At 42.5% G+C, this 21,972-nt stretch overlaps 1 protein-coding gene across 1 annotated transcript; it reads left to right on the forward strand.

Moving 5' to 3' along the window:
• The first annotated feature begins 642 nt into the window (after positions 1-642).
• Positions 643-15,577, forward strand: LOC121640502. The gene is made up of 5 exons (XM_041986308.1): positions 643-1,184; positions 1,307-1,645; positions 1,893-2,045; positions 12,584-12,705; positions 14,641-15,577. The coding sequence occupies exons 1-5, from the start codon at positions 1,103-1,105 to the stop codon at positions 14,674-14,676; spliced, it is 732 nt and encodes a 243-aa protein (XP_041842242.1). The 5' UTR covers positions 643-1,102; the 3' UTR covers positions 14,677-15,577.
• The last annotated feature ends 6,395 nt before the right edge of the window (positions 15,578-21,972 follow it).

Raw genomic sequence — 21,972 nt, forward strand, 5'->3', positions numbered from 1 at the left:
TGAGGGAACGTCTTCCCACGTCCACATGGTGGCTATAAATGGTCAGGTAGACGCTTTATAATACATATTTATCACATCATTTCCATGATGGGTCAGGAGGGAAAAAGAGGGAAGGAGTAGAATTTTTCAGGGCGTGAGACAGAGATCCTGATGGACCACGCTGACAAACTTAAAAAGGTTTAATTGGTGGGCACGACGTAGACATTACTGTGTCAGAAAGGCAGAATAGTGGCAGCAGGGGGTAGATGCTGTCATCACAGTGTCAGAAGGACAGACACACCAGAGGCATCAGAACAAGGAGCTGCATAGCTCAGTCAGTAGAGCATCTGTCCGTCATGTGGGAAATCAAGTTCAAATCGCTGTAAATCGCTAAGCAGACTGGCTCCTTATTTATCTGGATGGATTTTATAACATGAAGTTTTGTTTCACAATGACACAACATGTTTTAGTGGTTGAGTTTCTTATTAATATCATCTCCCTTGTTCCTGGAAATCCTGGTTTTCTCGAGCGTGGCTCTTAGGAGAATTAATATGGAATGTTCGTCTTTATTCATTTATGCAAACAGCTTTAATATCTAACATGTGGTGTGGAAGGTAATAGTAGGTTGTGTATAAATGTCACATTTCACATCATTTCCTTGATTTTATTCTGGACCGGTGGTGTCACCGTTTTCAGTTTCTCTAGATTTTGTGCGTACACTTGGGTCAGAGTTTCCATGAAGGTAGAAACATTTTCCCGTCAAGTTTGGTTTTCATAAATACCGAAAGTTGGCAATAATTGCTGTTCGCTGGTTTTTGTACCTACACCATCTTTATAAATGAGGTAGTGGGTGATGCAGGAGGATGAAGATTAGTTGTGTTTCTCTGAAACTTTAATGGTGTCAGACATGGAGGCACATCTTTATTATTATTTTGTGTTTTCATTCATCTGTTTGTTGTTCTGTTTGTACTTTTTCCTCATGTTTCTCCTCTGTGTCGGTTTGTACACGGTCTCTAACTCAGGACCATTTATGGGCTTTTAGCTGCAACTTCACCTGCATTTTACCTGATCTTTATCTACACGAGGAAACAGTAAACTGGGAGCATGGCTGCTTATTTACTGGATGAAGATGATCTGCTGGTTTTTAATCTCAGTTCTGGCCTCCAGCAGCTCCTGTAAAATCCCCAACCCTCCTCCTACAGCAGGTTAGTTCATGTCCAGATGGAGGGAAGACGACATATTGGACGTCCCTGTACAGCAGACATGTTGAAGAGTTCCTCTCTGATCTCTTTAACCTCTCTGATCTGTGTTGTTTCCTCTCCTGCAGGACAGACAAACATCACAGCTGAACCTGGACATGACGTCTCTCTGCCATGTAGAGCTGGACATGATGGAGACATCATATCTGTACACTGGATCAGACCTGATCTGGATCCAGAATATGTTCTTTTGTATAGAAATGGACGTTTTAATCTCTTCCACCAGCATCCATCTTTCCAGAACCGGGTGGATATTCAGGACAGACAGATGAAGGATGGAGACGTGTCTCTGATTCTAAAGAATCTGACAATTAATGATACAGGAACATATGAATGTAGAGTCTTACAGAAAGGAACAAACACCGTGTTCACAAAGTCCATCATCCATCTGGAAGTTTCTCCTCCAGGTGAGTGTGTGTGTGTGTGTGTGTGTGGATCAGAGGTGAAGCAGCTTCCTGGTTGTTGATGTGAGAGTGAAACATCTCAGATCAGATGTTTGTGTTTTCTAAAGATGTTGTTGATGAGACTCTGTAGAAAGCAGCTGGTCTGAGTGCAGTGATCAGAGTGCAGGAGATGATGTGTGACAGCAGTTTGAAGAGGAAATGATTCATCACCTCCCTGATACTGATACTCACACCTGCTTCTCACCTGCAGGTACAACACAGGATGGAGGAGACAAGGATGGAGGAGACAAGGATGGAGGAGACAACGATGGAGGAGACAAGGATGGAGGACACAACGATGGAGGAGACAAGGATGGAGGACACAACGATGGAGGAGACAAGGATGGAGAAGGCAAGGATGGAGGTAGTAGAGGACATCTGATTGTGGGTCTGTTAGCTGCTGGGATCATTGTGATGGTTGTTGGTGTCTGGTTCTATAAAAGAAGAACTCGGCTCCTCCTCCCTGTGACCCAGTCTGACATGAACCAGTGAATAATGATTGTGTCTCATCATCATCATCATCATCAGGTCTGCAGCATGGTTCTCTGTCATGGAGACGATGAAACATCAGCAGCATCAACATGTTTCATCTCTGACTGAACTTCATGGAAATGTTCCAGAAACAAACTGAACATCGAGCCTCATTCACCGACATCTTCTTAGCAGCTTCTTAAATTTGTTCTGAAGTCGTACGTAAGAAGTTTGTAACAAAACCCTCCATCAGTCACAAACGTGTTTGTAGACCAGGAAATCTTTTCTTCTTAGATCATTGAAAACCAGTCTCACACGGTGAGATTCAGATCATAGAAAAGCAGTTTTATTTACAAGCGTTTACTCCTCCTGAACCTGGACAGCAGTCTGGTCCCTGAACGCATCAGGACACCAACATCCTTGTGGTGTCGCGTCTCACCGTAGAACAGATGTTCATCATGTAGCTGCTGACCTTCAGTTGGTCCTCCTGCTCTTCCTAACATGTCCAGGGAGTCTCTGGTGAGCTGGACATTTATGGACTGGTCTTCTTGTGGTTGAGGGAACAGAACTGGTGAAGGTGGTTTAATGTGTGTGTGCAGTCTACTGCAGCGATGGTTTAGATCAGAGCTTCTTAAAGTTCTTTCTCTACTTCCTGTAGAACCATTCTTCACTCAGCTGCCCCTAAACCAGAAGAGCTGCTTTACATTTTAATTCAGGAGCCACATTCAGTCCAACCTGGTCTCCAGTGGACCGGACCAGCAGAACAACATAATAACCTGTAAATAATGAACCTTATCACAGTGTTTACATTTAATAAACTAAGCTTAGAAAACATCATGAACTAGATGAAGTTTCACCAGTAATTCTGCCTCAGTTACACATTTATATTATTTAGTTATTTATTTGTACCAAGGCCAGGACTCAATTAGAAAGTTCATCCAGTAATTAGAAGCTTTTTAATTAATTCATTCCCTTAACAAAGTAAGATAGAACCAACGTTCCCTTAAGTTTCCTACGATGCGTAAAACTTTCAGAGCTTTAAATCATTCAGACGTTATTTACCTATAATTTATCATGTTAATCTATTTAAATATATTATTAATAATAATAATAATAATACGGTAAATTATACATCTGCAGTTGTAGCACACCTAAAACAGGGTCGCCATATTTATTTGAGATTTTATTTGTAATTATTTTGTGATTATTTCAGTTCTAGTATTGTTTATGTGAAGTGAGAGGCGGAACATTTGTTTTCTCTCTTGTTGCTCTGGGAGCGGTGAAGGGGTGAGAATCTGGGACAGAAAAAGCCACGTTTCTCCTTCATGCTTAAAACAGGTTACCAGGTCTTAACCAAACAGGTTTTAACCAGACATCGTCCCCGTGGGTTTGTGTGTATTAATGCATTAATGGAAAATGAGCACTGTGTTTGTATTTTGTACTGAAGTTTATTCTGTGAATTTTGTGAATTTGTTGATGAATTCTGGACCTGCTGCTTGTAGACGATGTTTTCTAGTTATTACAAACACATTTCAGTGGTCTCTGTACAGAGGCTTAATTTGTATTATCTTTCTCTAACAGAGTAAACACACATTTCTTGTAAACGGTAGATTTTATTTGAGTGTGTAGAGCCAGTGTTAAACTGTGGTATATAACAGTGTTACTTTCTGAACAAGGACTGTTAATTTAAAAACATGGTTATGCAGATGTGTTCCTCTCAGGGACTGAAGCGACCAACAACAATGTCGCCACCTTGTGGTCGCTGCTGGTAATTATTTTATCTTGAAGGAAGTTCGGGGACGTTGGAACAGGAAGGGCTTCATGCTAATCCACAGAGCATGCTGTTAGCTGTGCACATGCCTTCCTAACATGTTTCTGCCTTGAACAAACATTGTTTGGGAGTATTGATGAGCAGATTGATCGTATGAGTCTATTATGTTTAACGTGTTAGCATGTTTGTTGTGTGTTTTTCTTGTTAATGTGGTTAAACTAAACCATTTCTGAAGTTACAGAGTAATTACTGCATATTAAAAGGGCCAAAAAGCAGAAATTCATCATTTCTAGATTAAAGGAATTAAAAAAATGTCTATGGGCCGGTTGTTCAAACGTAATCCGATGGGATTTCGGTTGTCTTGTCGGATAGGATCAAATCTTCAAAATGGGTAGTTCAAAGGGGAAATCCGGATTCCGAAATCCATCTGGATCACGTAATCCAATCCTGGTTGTTATCCGGGTAAAACCCTCAGTTTGGGTTGTTCAAAACTTTTGAGCAGAATCCAGATAACAAAAAAACAGGATTATCCCGATCCCAACAGCGAGCAGGATTACAAGGATGATTTCAGGAAGAAACTGAATAATAGAACTTTTTTTCTGTTCTTATGCTTATATTTGTATTTTGCACCTGACTTGTTTAAAGTTTACAGTGATAAAGAGGTTAGCATAGGGACACGCTCATATTAAGCTTTCAGTGTAGTGAAAAAAAAATCAGTTAAAAAAAAAGTAAAAATAAATAAATGACATTATCACATCCCTCCAAAATAAAATCCCAAACAAACAAAATAAACAAACACAAATAAAATAATCAATTGTCATGTTATTCATCACTGCATAATCAGGAAAGAACCTGTAAAAAAATCCCTCCACACGTCCCGTCCGTCCATCATTCTGACAGAAAGACTGAGGTCGGGTCGGTACCTCAACACGGGGCTATGGTGTGTCATTAACATGTCACAGAGGGGATTTACCACCTGCTCCAGTGTTATGCAGGACAATACATGCATGTATCATGTTACATGCTCCCTGTGGTTCCACCTGCAAGGCATGCAAACCGCCTTGTTACGGACCCCTTCTGGTCTAGGGGTGGAAGGGGTTGAGTAACACAACAAGCCGGTGTTATGATCAAAAATAACAATAATTTACTTACAATAATGTTCAATATTTACAAAAACTTAGTGTCCCTTTTCAGGTAATATAACAAACCAAAGATGGAAAAAGGAAAAAAAAAGGAAAACGCACGCTAACCGGCGGCAAATTATAACTCGCTTACAAAAAAACACAAAGGAAACTTAACCAAACAGACTATAGAGTCAAACAAAAATCCATATAACTTAACAAACAATCCTAAATAACAAAAGGAGGGGAGTTTCTCCTAATGAGAAGACTCCCAAACACTCAATCACTATTATCACTGAAATTGCAAACCGTCTGTTGAACAGTTCAGTCAGAATTCTAAAGGTTCAAGAGCCACCAAGTGTCCACAGACACATAAACCATACAAACAGCTCAAAGAAACCACACAATGTACAAATTACTCAGAGAACCCAACACGAGGCGAACTGTGTCCTAGTGACACAGCTGCCATGAATGATGACAGGTCCTCCTATTTAAGGGCGAGTCATCTCTCAATGATTTTCAGCTGGGATGAGCGGGAGCAGCAGCGACCAATCGGTGAGGCGGAGGGGAGGAACTGCAGCTTCTGGTCCACAGCCAATCCCGAAGCAGCACTGGCTCAGCAGCATTTGCATATCCAAGTCTGGAGTGACAGGCTGGAGGCCAATCCAAAAGGCCAGGGGCCGTAACACCCCCTCCCTTAAAATCTGGCCACAGATTCTCCAAACACATCTCCAGCTTGTAATACAGAAACACAGGTTAAACCATCAAGAACACACATACAATCACAAACAGTCCTAAAGACGAGATAAGGCATCCGCGAAAAGGTTGTCCACCCCCTTTTTATGCCTAATCTCCAGGTCGTATTCCTGCAGAATGAGTGCCCATCGCATCAATCTCTGATTATGGTTATACATACGATTTAGAAAGGTTAACGGATTGTGGTCCGTAAATACCTGAATGGGCACAGGAGAGGATCCCACATATACATCGAAGTGCTGTAGTGCCAGGAGTAACGACAGCGTTTCCTTCTCGATGGTGGAATAATGCAACTGATGTCGGCTGAACTTACGGGAGAAATAACAGACAGGGTGATCAATCCCATCGTTACCAGACTGGAGGAGCACGGCGCCAGCCCCTACAGCACTGGCATCTATATCCAGTTTGAAGGGTTTCTCCATATTAGGAGCCGCTAACACTGGTGCATTTTTAAGTAGAGCTTTTACACTATCGAACGCGTGTTGGCACTTGTGGGTCCATAGAAATTCCTGCTTAGGACTTACTAAGGACGTCAATGGTTCTACAACTGTAGAGTAATTTCTACAGAAGTTTCTGTAATAACCGGCCATCCCCAGAAAACGGCGTAAGGCTTTTCGGTCTTCTGGAATGGGAAATTGGGTTATCGAACACACTTTAGCTTCCACCGGACGCACGATTCCCTGTCCTACCTGTCGGCCTAGGTAGGTGACAGTAGCGCGACCAAATTCGCACTTGGCAAGGTTCAGGGTTAAGCTGGCATCAGCTAAACGTGCAAATATTGTCTCCAAAGCAGACACATGATCTTCCCATTTGTCCGTGAATACCACCACGTCATCCAAGTACGCAGAACAAAATGGAAGATCCGAAAATAGCGTATTAACGAGACGCTGAAATGTGGCAGGGGCATTACACATGCCAAAAGCCATAACTGTATATTGCAGGAAAGTATCGGGAGTAGCAAAAGCAGAAATTAATGAAGCACGAGGTGTAAGTGGAACTTGCCAGTACCCTTTTAACAGGTCCAACTTACTGACATATTGTGCATTCCCAATAGTATCTACGCAATCGTCTACGCGAGGTAGAGGATATGCATCCGTAACTGTTACAGCGTTAACCTTCCTGTAATCGGTAATAAACCGTGGAGATCCATCGGGTTTGGTTTCAACAAGGCAGGGCGAACTCCAAGGACTGGAACTAGGTACAGCAAAACCATGCTGCAGCAGATAGATGAAACAGGAAACGGACTGAGCCCTTTTTCCAGGATTACACCTGTAGGGATGTTGTTTAATTGGACGACTTGTTCCCACGTCTATGTCATGCTGGATGACATGAGTTTGGGAAGGAATGTCCTGAAATATAACAGGGTATCTGTTTATCAAAGAGAGTAGGTCAGTTTTCTGTTCATCAGGCAGATAATCTAACGTTGAAGTCAGCGATGTCAACATTTCAGAGTTTGACAGCCGCGGCATCAAGCGCGATTCTATGCGTTTCGTCAAGGCCAGTTCCGGTTCCGTAGTATTCACCATAGTAAAAGCCGCACAACTCTTCACAGCTTCATGGGATGTGGGAACTTTGGCCTTTTTTAACGCAACATCTGCATCACGGGTCACATAAGCCTTAAGCATGTTTATATGACAAACTCGTGTCTTTCTCTTACGATCGGGGGTAGCAATGACATAATCAGTTTCACTAAGGCGTTGCTTCACCTCATATGGTCCTACAAATTTCGCAGCTAGCGCTGCGCCCTGTACAGGGAGCAATACCAGTACTTTGTCACCTTCCTCAAAGTCTCGGGAAACAGCCTTTTTATCATAACGGCGTTTCATCACTATTTGGGCGGATTTCAAAGCAGTCGCCGCAAACTCACGGGAACGGTGTAAACGTTCTCGAAACGAGGATACATAATCCAATACATTCTCTTGGGCAGACGTGGTGGAGTCAAGGAGTTTCTCTTTTAACACTTTGAGAGGTCCGCGTAATTTATGTCCGAAAACAAGTTCTGCTGGACTAAACCCGAGTGATTCCTGAGGGGATTCACGGGTTGCAAACAATATGAAGGGGATACCTTCATCCCAGTCTTTACCTTCCTGATGACAGTACTTACGCAACATCGATTTAACTGTTTGGTGCCACCGCTCTAAAGCTCCTTGGCTTTCAGGGTGATAGGCACTTGAAATGACATGTTTTATGCGCAGTTCCGCAAGACTTTGCTTAAATACTTTGGACATGAAATTACTTCCTTGGTCTGTTTGAACTACCTTTGGTAGCCCAAACGTAGAAAAGAATTTCAGTAAAGCTTTCACAACCAACCGAGCTGTAATCCGGCGCAATGGAATCGCTTCCGGGTAACGGGTCGCTGGGCACATTAGTGTCAAAAGGAATACGTTACCGGATTTAGTACGTGGCAAAGGACCTACACAGTCCAAAATCAGACGCTCAAACGGTTCTGACATTATCGGGATCGGATGTAAAGGGGCGCAGGGAACTTTCTGGTTTGGCTTTCCCATAAGTTGACATGTATGACAACTGCGGACAAACCTAACTACGTCAGCCTTTAAACCAGGCCAGAAAAAGTGTTTCAACACACGCTGATAAGTCTTATTAACCCCCACATGTCCCGACCACTGATCATCGTGGGCCAAATGTAATACCTGCTGCCTATATGGGGCAGGTATCACTATTTGAGTCTCCACGTTCCAATCTGTCTCCGCAAGCACAACCGGACGCCAATACCGCAGCAATAATCCACCATCTACATAAAATGCGCTACGTTCGCCACCCCTTTTTTCAGCACTCACCACCTTCTCGAAGCATATGCGTAGTGTAGGATCCTTCTCCTGCGCCTCACCCAGCATTGCACGGGTCACTGACAGCCAGGAGTCAGTAGTGTTGGGCAGAGAATCCTGAGCTTGTACGTCAGGAGCCCCTGTCCCCTTTTCTGTGTTCTCCTGCTGTTCTTCATCTGTAAAGGATGAGAGCAGAAAGCTGTCAGACAGATCAATCCCTTCCTGTATTTCTGTCTTATTTTGGCGGGCCTGGGCCCTAGTTACCACACAAGTAGGAGAATTTTGTGTTTCCGTAGGATGATCCAGCACTTCCAGGGATGGAGTTACTCTACCCCCAGCGATATCATTTCCTAGAAGCAGAGATATGTTGTCAATGGGTAACTCACGACATACAGCCACAGGAAATCGACCCGAGACTAGTTTTGTGTTTAGATACACATAATGCACAGGACAGGGTGCGTATCCCATCTCAACTCCCCGCAATATAACACTGTAGCCCGCATAAGTTTTTTCTGAGAAGGCCAGTGTATTTGCTAAGATCAGGGTGTGAGACGCACCTGTATCACGCAGTACAAGAATCTTCCGCTCCTCAGAGGCGGAGTCAGTTAAAGACACGGTTCCAGGCATTGTAAATGGCTGGAAACATGGATCCAGGGAGCGATCAACCTTTTTCGCTTTACCTGTACACTTCAAAAATCCCACTCCTTTCTCAGTCGGAGACGGAGTTGAATTATTTCTTTTTTTCAATTTTAAACACGCACTGATCAAATGACCCGGCTGATGACAGTAAAAACAGAGTCTTTCATCAGAGCTTCTGTTCTTAGCCGTTCCCAACATGGGTTTTACATCAGCTTTGGCCATAGGCTGAAATACAGTCTTATGAGTTAAAATATACTCGTCTGCTAAGACTGCAGCGGAAGACAACTCTGTCACTTTCTGTTCATTTAAATGAACCACCAATTTTTCTGGAAGCTGCTTTTTAAATTCTTCCAGCAACATCAGTTCTCTAAGAGCTTTAAAAGTAGTAACCCCACAAGAAGAACACCATTTATCCAGTAAGGTACTCTTTTCTCGGGCAAATTCCACGTATGTGTGGGTTGCCTCTTTTCTATGGGTTCTAAACCTCTGACGGTAGGCTTCAGGCACAAGCTCATAAGCTTTTAATACCGTGGCCTTTGCAGTGTCATAATTCTGACTGTCCAACAGAGGGAGCGCAGCGAGCACCTCCTGCGCTTTTCCGGTGAGTCTGCACTGAATGAGGAGGGACCAACACTCCTGAGGCCACTTTAATGCAATTGCCATGCGTTCAAACGCAGCGAAATAGCAATCCACCTCAGATTCCTTGAAAACTGGTACAAATGGAATAAATTTAGAAATGTCTAAAGGGATAGAGGAGGGAGCAGTACTCAGGGACCCGGACAGGTCACCAGAGACTTGCTTACCTGTGGCTTTTACCTGAGCTTCCAGCTCCAACTGGCGCAGGCGCACTGCTTTTTCAGCTTCTATTTCCATTCTTTTTATTTCCAGGCGCATTTGTCGCTCTTGGGCCTTTTCCTCTGCCTCCAGATGTAATCTGGCAAGCCGCAACCTCAGCCGAGCATCTAGCGGAGAGGTGCTAGCTTCGGAGAGCAAGGGATCAAAACGAGGAAGAGTGACAGGTGTAGCAGGCCTGTCACCAGCCTCTGAAACCTCTCCAGGGATTTCCGACCCAAGCAGCTCATCCTGCTCAGTTTTGCCAGAACCTATCCCCGAGGGACCCGCTTTTTCAGGCGACGCCACCGGAACACTTTCCGTCTCAATAGCAGCCATTTCTGCCACACACAGTACCCGCCTGTCAACCAGACCAGCCACCACCAACGCCCTCATATCCTTTTTCCTAATTTGCTTTGATAAAGGAATCTCATAAAAGTCGGCCAGCACGGCCAAGTCGTCCTTACGACAGAGGTCGATTTGCTCCAGAGTGGGGTTCTCACGGAACCGCTCCAGGCTAAATCGGACCATCATTAACGTCACAACCGCACTCAGCACAGGTCACAGCAACAGCCCAGGAAGTTTAAACCAAATATGACTCTATCTTACCTTTAATTAAGGAAATACTCCCGGACGAGCCCCCATTGTGTTACGGACCCCTTCTGGTCTAGGAGTGGAAGGGGTTGAGTAACACAACAAGCCGGTGTTATGATCAAAAATAACAATAATTTATTTACAATAATGTTCAATATTTACAAAAACTTAAAGTGTCCCTTTTCAGGTAATATAACAAACCAAAGATGGAAAAAGGAAAAAAAAGGAAAACGCACGCTAACCGGCGGCAAATTATAACTCGCTTACAAAAAAACACAAAGGAAACTTAACCAAACAGACTATAGAGTCAAACAAAAATCCATATAACTTAACAAACAATCCTAAATAACAAAAGGAGGGGAGTTTCTCCTAATGAGAAGACTCCCAAACACTCAATCACTATTATCACTGAAATTGCAAACCGTCTGTTGAACAGTTCAGTCAGAATTCTAAAGGTTCAAGAGCCACCAAGTGTCCACAGACACATAAACCATACAAACAGCTCAAAGAAACCACACAATGTACAAATTACTCAGAGAACCCAACACGAGGCGAACTGTGTCCTAGTGACACAGCTGCCATGAATGATGACAGGTCCTCCTATTTAAGGGCGAGTCATCTCTCAATGATTTTCAGCTGGGATGAGCGGGAGCAGCAGCGACCAATCGGTGAGGCGGAGGGGAGGAACTGCAGCTTCTGGTCCACAGCCAATCCCGAAGCAGCACTGGCTCAGCAGCATTTGCATATCCAAGTCTGGAGTGACAGGCTGGAGGCCAATCCAAAAGGCCAGGGGCCGTAACACGCCTCTTCTACCTGCTGTTCTTCACATGGTCGCAGCACACACTGATCTACATGCTGGAAATCCAGGTTTCCTGATCCTGAAAACTGGGATTTGGGATCAGGATGGTCCAATCCTACTTTGCTTTGAACAACGGTGGTAAAAGAAAGCCAAATGACGTGATCTGCCGTCCAGAAAAAATGAGTTACAAAATCCGGATAGCTTTTATCTGGATTACATTTTTTAAACAAGTGGCCCCATGTGAAGAACTAGAGATGTAACTTATTCTGCAGCATAGCATGATGTGGCACCATCTCTGTGTTGATCTCTAGCGTCGTGTTTACCAATCAATGCGGCCGCACGTTCATGTAAGATCTTGTATGTTCATGTAAGATCATGTACGTTCACGGAAGATCATGTATGATCCTGAACAATTTTGTACGACCATGTACGATCATGTATGTTCATGTACAAGTTTGTACGATCATGTATGTTCATGTACGATCATGTATGTTAATGTACAAGTTTGTACGATCATGTACAATCATTGGTATCATTGGTATCATTGGTATCATTGGTATCATTGTGATTGTTGGTGTCTGGATCTGCTAAAGACCCAAGAAGAAGAACTCGTCTCCTCCTCCTGACCTGCTCTGACTCTCATCATGAACTTCATGGAAATGTTCCAGAAACAACGTGAAGGTTCAGGACCATGTGGTCTACCTTACTCCATCAGTCATGTGACCCTCCTTGTGGAGGTGGAGGAACTTCAGGGTTCTGGAAGCTGTGATGTTGGATCGTCCACATTAATGAAGATCATGTTTATTTATTGAGAACTTTATGAATAAATGTTAAAATGACATCTGGATCAAAATGATGTAAAACAGGATTAATAAATATAGTTTTAATTCTTCTTTTGCTGTAAACTTTTCATGTTTCATTTAAATCAGAGCTCAAAGCGATGATGATGATGATGATGATGATGATGATGAACAATCTTCTTCTTTGATCAGTTTTCTATCCAGTAGAAATCTTTGTGTCTGGGCCTCTCTCTGTGACTACAGATGTGGAGGATGAAGATGGTGATGGTGATGATGATGAAGATGGTGATGATGGTGATGATGATGAAATCTTTGTGTCTCTCTGTGACTACAGATGATGAGGATGTTAAGTGGATGTGGATAAATGGATTTAGTCTCCTCTGCATCAGAAGGGATTTTAACTCTTCCTCTTCGTTCCAACCAGATCCAGTTACATGTAAAACCAGTAACATAAAGGTGAATCATCTCTTTGTGGTTTTTAAAGCATGAACTGGAAGGAAAATGTATTTACATGTAAAAAATATAAATGACTGATCTTCCAGTTAGACCAGTGCTCCTGGTCCTCGGGGACCCGGTCCTGCATGTTTTAGTTCTTTCCACCTTCAGCACACCTGATCAGATTAAACTGCTCCTGAATCCTAAATAGTGATTTAAATAGAATAAAATAAAATAGAATAAAATAAGTCGTTTGAACGTCTCTTTTTAAAGCAACGTCTCCTTCAAACAGCCATAAATCCAGACGTGTTGGAAGCGTCATGGTTGTTTTAATTGTGGTAGTTTGTAAGATTTTGTGTCTAATTAAACATTTTAAATGAAGAACGCTCTCATGTGGAACCTGGAGCCAAATGCAGGCTGACGAGGCCGACCGGTGCAGAGGTTCAGGTTTTAATACAAAAACTAGACGAACACACATGAAGACTGGAGAACACAGCAGGTCCAAGACTGTAACATGACCAAGAACCGGCAGGAGGACCTGAACCCAACAGGCTCAGATACACAACTCACAAGAAGCTGGTCGGTGAGTTAGTTAAATCACACCGTGTGTGTGTGTGTGTGTGTGTGTGTGTCAGAGAGGTTAGGATCAGCTCTGAGTTAGTTGTTACTTTATCACCACTAGATGGCGCTGCAGTACCTCCTCTCAGACACATTAGAGTCCTGTTATCCTTTCCCTCCTCTCTGGTCCTGACAGATCCTGTTCCTCAGTCAGAGGATGTTTCCTCTGCAGCTCTGTGTGCTGAAGCATCTTCTATCCACCACATTCCTGGTCCAGTCACACGGACACACGGATGGACAGAAGGATGGACGGACAGACGGATGGACAGACCGATAGATGGATGGACAGACGGAAGAAGAGAATATAGAAGCATGGAAATGTAAATGAGGACGTCTGAAATCAGATGTTAGAAAAACGATGTGCAAACCAAAGTAGAAAGTAAAAAGAATAAAAGGCAGGTGGATTGAAGCAGCAGGTGGAGCCTGGTGTCTGCAGCTCTTCTGTCTGCTAGAGGACGGGACGCCATCATGTCCTCACGTCTCAGATTACAGCAGGTTTAAATGGACACGTGTCTCTGTGACCGTCCATTTTTCTTCATGAACAGCGTCCATGTTTCCATCTTTAACTCTGATTCCTTCCAGTGAGAAATCTCCCTCCTCTCAGTCTGAACCAGGAAGTAGTTCCTGCACAGACCAGGTCCTCCTGGACACCACACTGAAGTCCTGCATGTAAATAATCAATCATACAGTTATATATATATACATGTGTGTGTGTGTGTGTGTGTGTGTGTGTGTGTGTGTGTGTGTGTGTGTGTGTGTGTGTGTGTGTGTGTGTGTGTGGGCGTTAACAGCATTAATTGTGTAATTAATTGTGTTAAAACTTTGACACCATTAATACAAACACGGCATGACGAGCCTCAAACATCCGTCATTTCTCTGTGATGACGCGGGACGTGGAGAAGACCAGCCGGCTGGTTCTATGGACGGACTTGAGAACAAACTCAGTGTTAATGGAGCAACATGGACGTCGCCTCCGTGGAGAATGGGGGTGTTTAACACACACTCTTTTCCTGGTGATCAAATCCTTCTTAACCCATGATTGATGGTTCTTTCCATTTCCAGAGAGGATGTAGGGATGTTCCACGACGCCTGCTTCCTGAAGGAGGGCGTTACTAACTACTGTACCATGTAGAAGCTTGTTAGGTCAGAGTAGACCAGGTTTACAGCTCTGAGTGTAAAATCTGAACCTTGTTAACCTCTGAATAGATAAAGTTCTCTAGAACATTCTCCCTCAGGAACACATCTTTCAGCTTCTAAAACCTTGTTTTGGAGGATGTTTCCTCTCTTTCTGCCTCTTCCAGGTCACATTCAGTTTGTTTTCTTGTTTTTCTGCTGCAGGTTTGTTACCTGCTGCATGTTTTACCATCAAGCTGATCAGAAGCTGCTGTTTGTGTTTGTACAACGACCACTTTACAACTGGACCGTGTAGGTGAGGGTTTTCTCTCTGGTGTCCTCTGGTTGGGGAGGACCATAAGACCAGAACGAATGTGTTCTGGCTGAGTCCTGTCCTCCCATAAAGCCAAAGTTACATTAACAACATGCAGCCCTACTTTCTTCTTAAAACAGGGACGACGTGTGGACATCAATCACATGGCTAATAAAGCTAACCTTGAACCTTGAACTTTGATGGCTCAAAATGTTCAAAGCTTCTTTGAGGGGCTCCGTTGGGGGTCCCAGTCCCCAGGTTGGGAACCACTGCTCTGCACTTTGTGTTTTGTGACTGTGTGACTTTGTGAAGTGAGAGCAGTGAATCTCACACAATGAATCTCTGTGTTGAGGTGGATCAGTGATCCTGCAGAGTCCTGTCCTCCCTGTGATGGAGGGAGATGACCTCACTCTGAGCTGTCAATCAAAGCCTCCCTCCAACCTCCCAGCTGCTTTCTATAAAGATGGCTCCCTCATCAGGACTGAGTCTACAGGTCACATGACCCTCCACCATGTTACCAGGTCTGATGAAGGTCTCTACAGGTGTAGCATCAGCAGTCATGGAGAGTCTCCACCCAGCTGGATCTCCATACACACACCTTTCTCACAACACACAGCCTTTATACCCCAGATAGACCTAAACTGGCTCACACAGACCGTTTCCATGCCAACTCACCCCACTCCACACCTAATTATTATGTCCCCATATGTAAATGTATGTACGGCCCACGTTTTCATATTTATTGTTCTTAATGACTTTTTTCTTTGCTGATTTAGTGTAAAGCTGCTTGTGTGTCTTTAATCACCTCTCAGGACATTAGAGTAAATAATCTTCATGTGTTTCATGCTGCAGGGAGAGAAGCAGCTGCTGTCTACTCTGACGTGAGGACAGGAGACGTCACTTATGGACAAGTAAAGACCAGAAGCAACAGAACATAGGTACAGCTCTTCCTCCTCATCTTCATCATGTTTCAGTCTCTCCTTCCTGGAGGTTAGCTGTAAAAACACATCAGGGTTGGAGATGCTTCCAGGAGGAACTTCACATCATGTTAATGCTGCTTTATATAAAACAGGCTGAATAAAACTCATTTTATCTTCCTTTCCTCTGATAGGACGACAGTGTTTCTACTCTCAGCCTATAAAAACATCTTATCCTGAAAACCACTGAATTAATGATACTGTAGACCACCACATTAGCTAATACATTCAGCAAGTATTTAATTTTAATACTTTAAGTATATTTAAAAGTAAGCACCTACTCACCTCATGTGGGAGGGGCCTACCATGGGCTCATTAAAAAGTCCTAAAGATTCTGCAGCTGTAAAGACCATCCATCCATCCATCCATCCATCCATCCATCATCCATCATCCATCCATCCATCCATATGCACCATACGGGTATGATACACACACTGAGTTGTACAGAGCTTACAAAGCATTTATAGGGGAGGTTCATGAAGTCCTTCCCCTGCACTTGGAAAAGTACAGAGTTACAGAAAGAAGCATCTAGCCTACCAGGTTTCCACCAACCAAGACACAGCAGTTCCTTATCTCACTATAGCTGTTCATACGAAACTGGAACAGATTCGTCTTGTTATCAAGCAAACGGACATTCACAAGAAGCAGCGAGGGAACCGCCGGTCTGTCAGTCTTCAGCTTGTGAAACAGACCTCCCTGCTCACCCCTCTTCTGCATCCATGCACACCTCTCAGTCGGAGAGTCAGGGGGTTCTAGCCGGTCCTTAGCAGTCCAAGTCTATCCAGTATGGTTTCTACTGCATGATGCAGACCTCTATTTTGATCTGGAAATGACAACTGAGGCTGTCCCAGGGCCGGACTGGGACCCAAAGTCAGGGCGGGAGTCATACACTCACTCAGGCCACCCCAACACATATACTGCATGTATATGCTCACACTTGTACAAGTGTACATACACACACATGGACTTAATAATCACCTAAGCTCATTATTCTAGACCAACAATCACATAAAACTACAAATCACTAGTCCAGTGTTTCTCTCTTCTCGTTAAAAGGTTCGATACCAAAGTCAAAGCAGAACTCTGATATCAACGATGATCTTCTGTTACATGATTGTTTTATTTTGTCCGCAAATCATTTAGATGCAAGTTTACTGTAGTACATTTAATACACCAACAACAATACTCACTACTAAAAACATGAAGTGGTCAACAGCAAGTTCACTTGATGTGATTTAACTACCATCAGAAAATGAAAAAGTCTTCTCAACTTAGACACATAAGACACTGTCCAACTTTAGGAGGGGTTCCCAAACGTTATCATGCAGCAGCTCATCTGTGGAGATAAGTTTGGCTCAGCAGGACCCACCAAATATTTCATGCAGGAAAATAAGCCGTGTCATTACCATGGGAACAGAAACACATCCACACACACTCCATACGGAGTTTTAACTAAAACCTCAGACGTCAACATTTACAAGCATAAAACGCTGCAGCCACATTATTTACGTCCAGATTAACACACTGACACACTGATTCAATCAAAAGTTCCCTCATCAGTATTTAACCTGGACTAAAGAAACGTTCTTCACGCTCACAGCTATGCAACTACTTGTGTGTTGGACAGGGACAGATGTGGTCAGTATATGTGGACAGGGACTGATGTGGTCAGTATATGTGGACAGTATATGTGGACAGGGACAGATGTGGACAGTATATGTGGACAGGGACAGATGTGGTCAGTATATGTGGACAGGGACTGATGTGGTCAGTATATGTGGACAGTATATGTGGACAGGGACAGATGTGGACAGTATATGTGGACAGGGACTGATGTGGACAGTATATGTGGACAGTATATGTGGACAGGGACAGATGTGGACAGTATATGTGGACAGTATATGTGGACAGGGACAGATGTGGACAGTATATGTGGACAGGGACTGATGTGGTCAGTATATGTGGACAGTATATATGGACAGGGACAGATGTGGACAGTATATGAGGACAGACTGTTATAGTCAAGCATCCAAAGTATTAAAATATCCACCTTTTAGTTTAATACAACACAAAAAACTAACTAGTTCTTTATTTTATCCAGGTTAAACCAGGAAAGCCCAAACATGAGCTGGTGTGTAGAAACGGTAGCATGTCCATGTGTAGTTGTGTGTTTGGGCTGATGTGGTTTAATAATAAAAGAACAAACCAGTGTAACATTTCCAGTAGAATAAAGTTCAGAAGGTAGTATCCTACCAGCTCATTACTACAGCTACATAAAAGGCTCATGGAGAATTTTAACCAATGATCATCATGTTATCTTCAGATAAAAACAACACGCTGTTCCCCTCCTGCATCTGTCATTTATTAAACATTAACTCACGTGACATCGCTGGTGACTGGACACCACTGCTGGTGGAGTATTTAAAAATATCAGACATTTTCCGGCATTTTTTTTTTTTTAATAAGTTCTTTTTCTGCTCCCTCTTTCCTCTTTTTTTTCGAGTCCATCAGTAGGTTACCAGCACCATGTTCCTCTGTCTCTATCTCTCTCTATTCTATTCTATTCTATTCTATTCTATTCTATTCTATTCTACAGTCATTTAGCAGACGCTTTTATCCAAAGCGACTTACATTTGACAGTAAGAACAACACAAGCATGAATTCTTTTTTTTTTTTTTTTTTTTTAACTTGTCCTGTCCAGCATCATAGCAGCAAAATGATAATCTGGTTGCTGTATCGTGCTGAACAAATTTGCTCTGCCAAGGGGAGGCTCCTCTTGATAATATGATTAATTTATTTATTTATTTACTTTGAATCACGGAATCTTGCTGGACCTGACCGGAAGGGACAGAAAAAGATGGAAAATAGCAAAAAGAGCAAAAGGGAAAGAAGAAAGGAGACAAAAAGATCACAGACAGAAGGAAACGACCCTTCAATCCACACCATCACCAGACAACAAACTGTTAACACCTGTACATGAACACACCAGAAAACTTCCTACAACTTTTACAAAAGCAGAAACACACACACACACAAAAAAAAACAGGGCTGCCAGTCATTAAGAGTTTTTAAATAATAACCAAATCAAAAAGACATAACAGCGACCAGATACTAACTCACAGGAAAAATGCAAAAAAAAAAAAAAAGAAAAAAAAAATTAATAATTATCGCTTAATATTAAAGACCCACTAGACAACTCAGTGACTGTGTCAGCATGCAGAGCATGAGAAACAAGGAGTGATCAGTGATGAAGAGTGGTGAGTGGGATCATGCAAATGCGACCACGCCTCCATATTATATTCTAATCAAATCTAATAATTCATATAACTTGGCACTGTCTCACTGAAAACTGCCTGACTGGGAACTGTCTGACTGGGAACTGTCTGACTGGGAACTGTCTGACTGGGAACTGCCTAACTGGGAACTGTCTGACTGGGAACTGTCTGACTGGGAACTGTCTGACTGGAAACTGTCTGACTGGGACCTGTCTGACTGGGCACTGTCTGACTGGGAACTGCCTAACTGGGAACTGTCTGGCTGGAAACTGTCTGACTGGGCACTGTCTGACTGGGAACTGCCTGACTGTGAACTTATTCTACTCTATATCTTATGAGATGCAGGCCGACCAGCTTTCTGATCCATCCATTTTCTATACTGCTTAGTCCAGGACAGGGTTGAGGCGAAGCCAGTCCAACAAGGCACACAGATCTTGAGAAATTATTATTAATGTGAAATTCCCTTTATCTCAGTGTCCTTTCCTTTGTGTAGTTGATTTGGTTCATGTTTTATTTTAAAGTTTCTTTTGGTACTTTGAAAACCTTTTAGTAAACCTTTTTTTACATGTTGTTATGCCTGAGTGCTATATTTTATAAGGTCCACTCAGCCAATCAGACCACCATGCATGTACTTTTAAACAGGAATGTGTTTGATTGTTTTGTTTTTTTTAATTGTCCAAATGTGCTAAATGTCCTCATTCATTCCTCTGCTATTTATTTTTAATATTTGCTCGCAGCTCATCCAGCAACATCTGTTTTCTCAATAAAAAAATAACTTTGATCAAACTTTATTTATTTATTTTTTAAATTTATTTATTTATTTGCATCACTGTGTGTTTTAACATGAGAGATGGAAAATGTGAGTTGTTCTGGTTTAGTTTAATTTTTAAAGATCTTTTAATGAATTGGATGTGTCACAGATAGCTGTCATTGTGTTCCACATTGCAGCTTTAATTTCTTTAAGTACATCAGACACTGACATTGATGGTGCTGATGGCATCACTTTCTGTTTGGACTAAAGCTTTGGTTAGAACCCAGCCTGGACCTCCTCGTCCTCACCACCTCTGATACAGTACACTAGCCTGCTGATTTTTTTTACATGTGTACAACATAGTTCACACAGCCATGACATAAAATATGTAACACAGTTTTACCGGTGTTGTGGGGTAATGCAGTTAGTAGAAAGCTAGCAGTACTTGGTGAGTAGAAAGCTAGCAGTACTCGGTTAGTGGAAAGCTAGCAGTACTCAGTTAGTGGAAAGCTAGCAGTACTCGGTGAAAAGCTTGCAGTACTCAGTCTGTAGAAAGCTAGCAGTACCCAGTTAGCGGAAAGCATGAGTTTATTTTTTTTTTAAATAATTCTGTTGAAACATGGTTGAAAAACAATGTTTGACTTTCATTGGTTAAATTTCCTGGAAATTTTATTTATTATTACTTTAGTCAGATTCAAGTTATTTCTGTGACCATTGTGAGTTTTTCTTTCAGTAACTGAAGGGTACCAACAATTTTGTCCACATGTGTATATATATATATATATATATATATATATATATATATATATATATATATGACTTAGCCTTGTGTACCAGGGCAATCGAGGCCCAGATCTACCAGCCAGGCGGGACCCCAGGTTCTGGCTGTGCAAAGAGGTCTCTGAAACAATCCAGTACCTCACAGCAGGGTAAGATACTGGATGGCAAAGAATGCATGGAACTCCATAACCAAGTAGCTGCATAGTGTACAGAAACATCTGTCCAGAATATGGACCCCTAGGTCACGATGGAAACACCTCGCAAGGTGGTGGAGAATGACAGGGCTGAGATCCTGTGGGACTTCCACACATAGATTGACTGGTGAAGATGATGCTGGATGAGACGTTGTTAGGGAGGCTATATGAGAAAATCTTCCAGTGTTCAATAGTGATGTTTTCAATAATCTAAGGATGCATTAACACCAGCACAGCTCCTCCATTTGGTTTGGTTTGCTTTCTCACAGAACCTTACTGAAGTAAACCAGATTGTCTGAACATCACGCAGATACAACAACTGTCCACTGGGGGGACATTCCCTGAAACAACCACTAAGAAGAAATCGTTGTGATTAAGATGCTTTTTCATAACAAAGCAGCCCTACAGCAAAGTAGAAAATATCTGAATATGGGTTTAATATAAAGTGTGTAAGAATGACAGAAACAAGAAGCAATATGATGGTTTAGCTTTTTATTGATCACCTATAAATGAAATAAACTGTGTTGTTATGACTTCTAGATGTGATCTTCGCAGGAAACGGAAGATAAAATGTGTCTAACATCATCCAGACATGCTCATCTTTTCAGATTCGGGACTGACCACCTCGGCTGGCACTGATAACACACCTAGTGCTTTTTATAAAGTATTATTAATACCAGATGCAGTTTGTGCAGAGATAGTCAGTACTGTTCACACATTTTATCAAACTGTAAAAACTCATAGTCATAGCCAAAGTCTTCTACAGTAAAAACCACACTGAACCGCAGCTGCAGTTTCACATTTATTAACGTCCGTTTTCACACTTTGGACTGAAGAAGGTTTTTAATAGCCAGCGTCTGTGTGAAACATCACACTCCTGCACAGCAGTGTCACTTTGTAGAAAAAACTGTTCTTTTACTTCTGCATGATACTTACAGCCCACGTATGCTGCTACTGTAGGTACCCACACATCAATACAACAGCAGGTAGATCAGCTGATCTCAGAGCAGCTCATACAGATGCTGCAGGAACATCTGGACAGGAAGCATTTACAGCATGATGATGATGATGTTTCATTAAACAGTGAACTATAAACTGCTTCAGCAGACTTTAATCTTAGTGTAGAAACTTCTTTCCACTAACAGTCCTGCAGAGAAACATGTGGCCACATCCAGCTGACATGTTTTCATCAGAAACAGGAAGCTGGACGACCACAGAGCTGTTAGAGTCCGTTACAGAACAACCACAGGATGAAAACACTCAGTAC

Source organism: Melanotaenia boesemani, chromosome 5 (genome assembly GCF_017639745.1).
Source record: "Melanotaenia boesemani isolate fMelBoe1 chromosome 5, fMelBoe1.pri, whole genome shotgun sequence".
NCBI lineage: Eukaryota > Metazoa > Chordata > Actinopteri > Atheriniformes > Melanotaeniidae > Melanotaenia > Melanotaenia boesemani.

Excerpts from the sequence above, each read along its gene's own strand:
- LOC121640502 (XM_041986308.1), top strand. The coding sequence starts at position 1,103 with ATGAAGATGATCTGCTGGTTTTTAATCTCAGTTCTGGCCTCCAGCAGC. Across the intron at positions 1,185-1,306 it reads CAACCCTCCTCCTACAGCAG|GACAGACAAACATCACAGCT; the intron begins GTTAGTTCATGT and ends CCTCTCCTGCAG. Across the intron at positions 1,646-1,892 it reads TCTGGAAGTTTCTCCTCCAG|GTACAACACAGGATGGAGGA; the intron begins GTGAGTGTGTGT and ends TCTCACCTGCAG.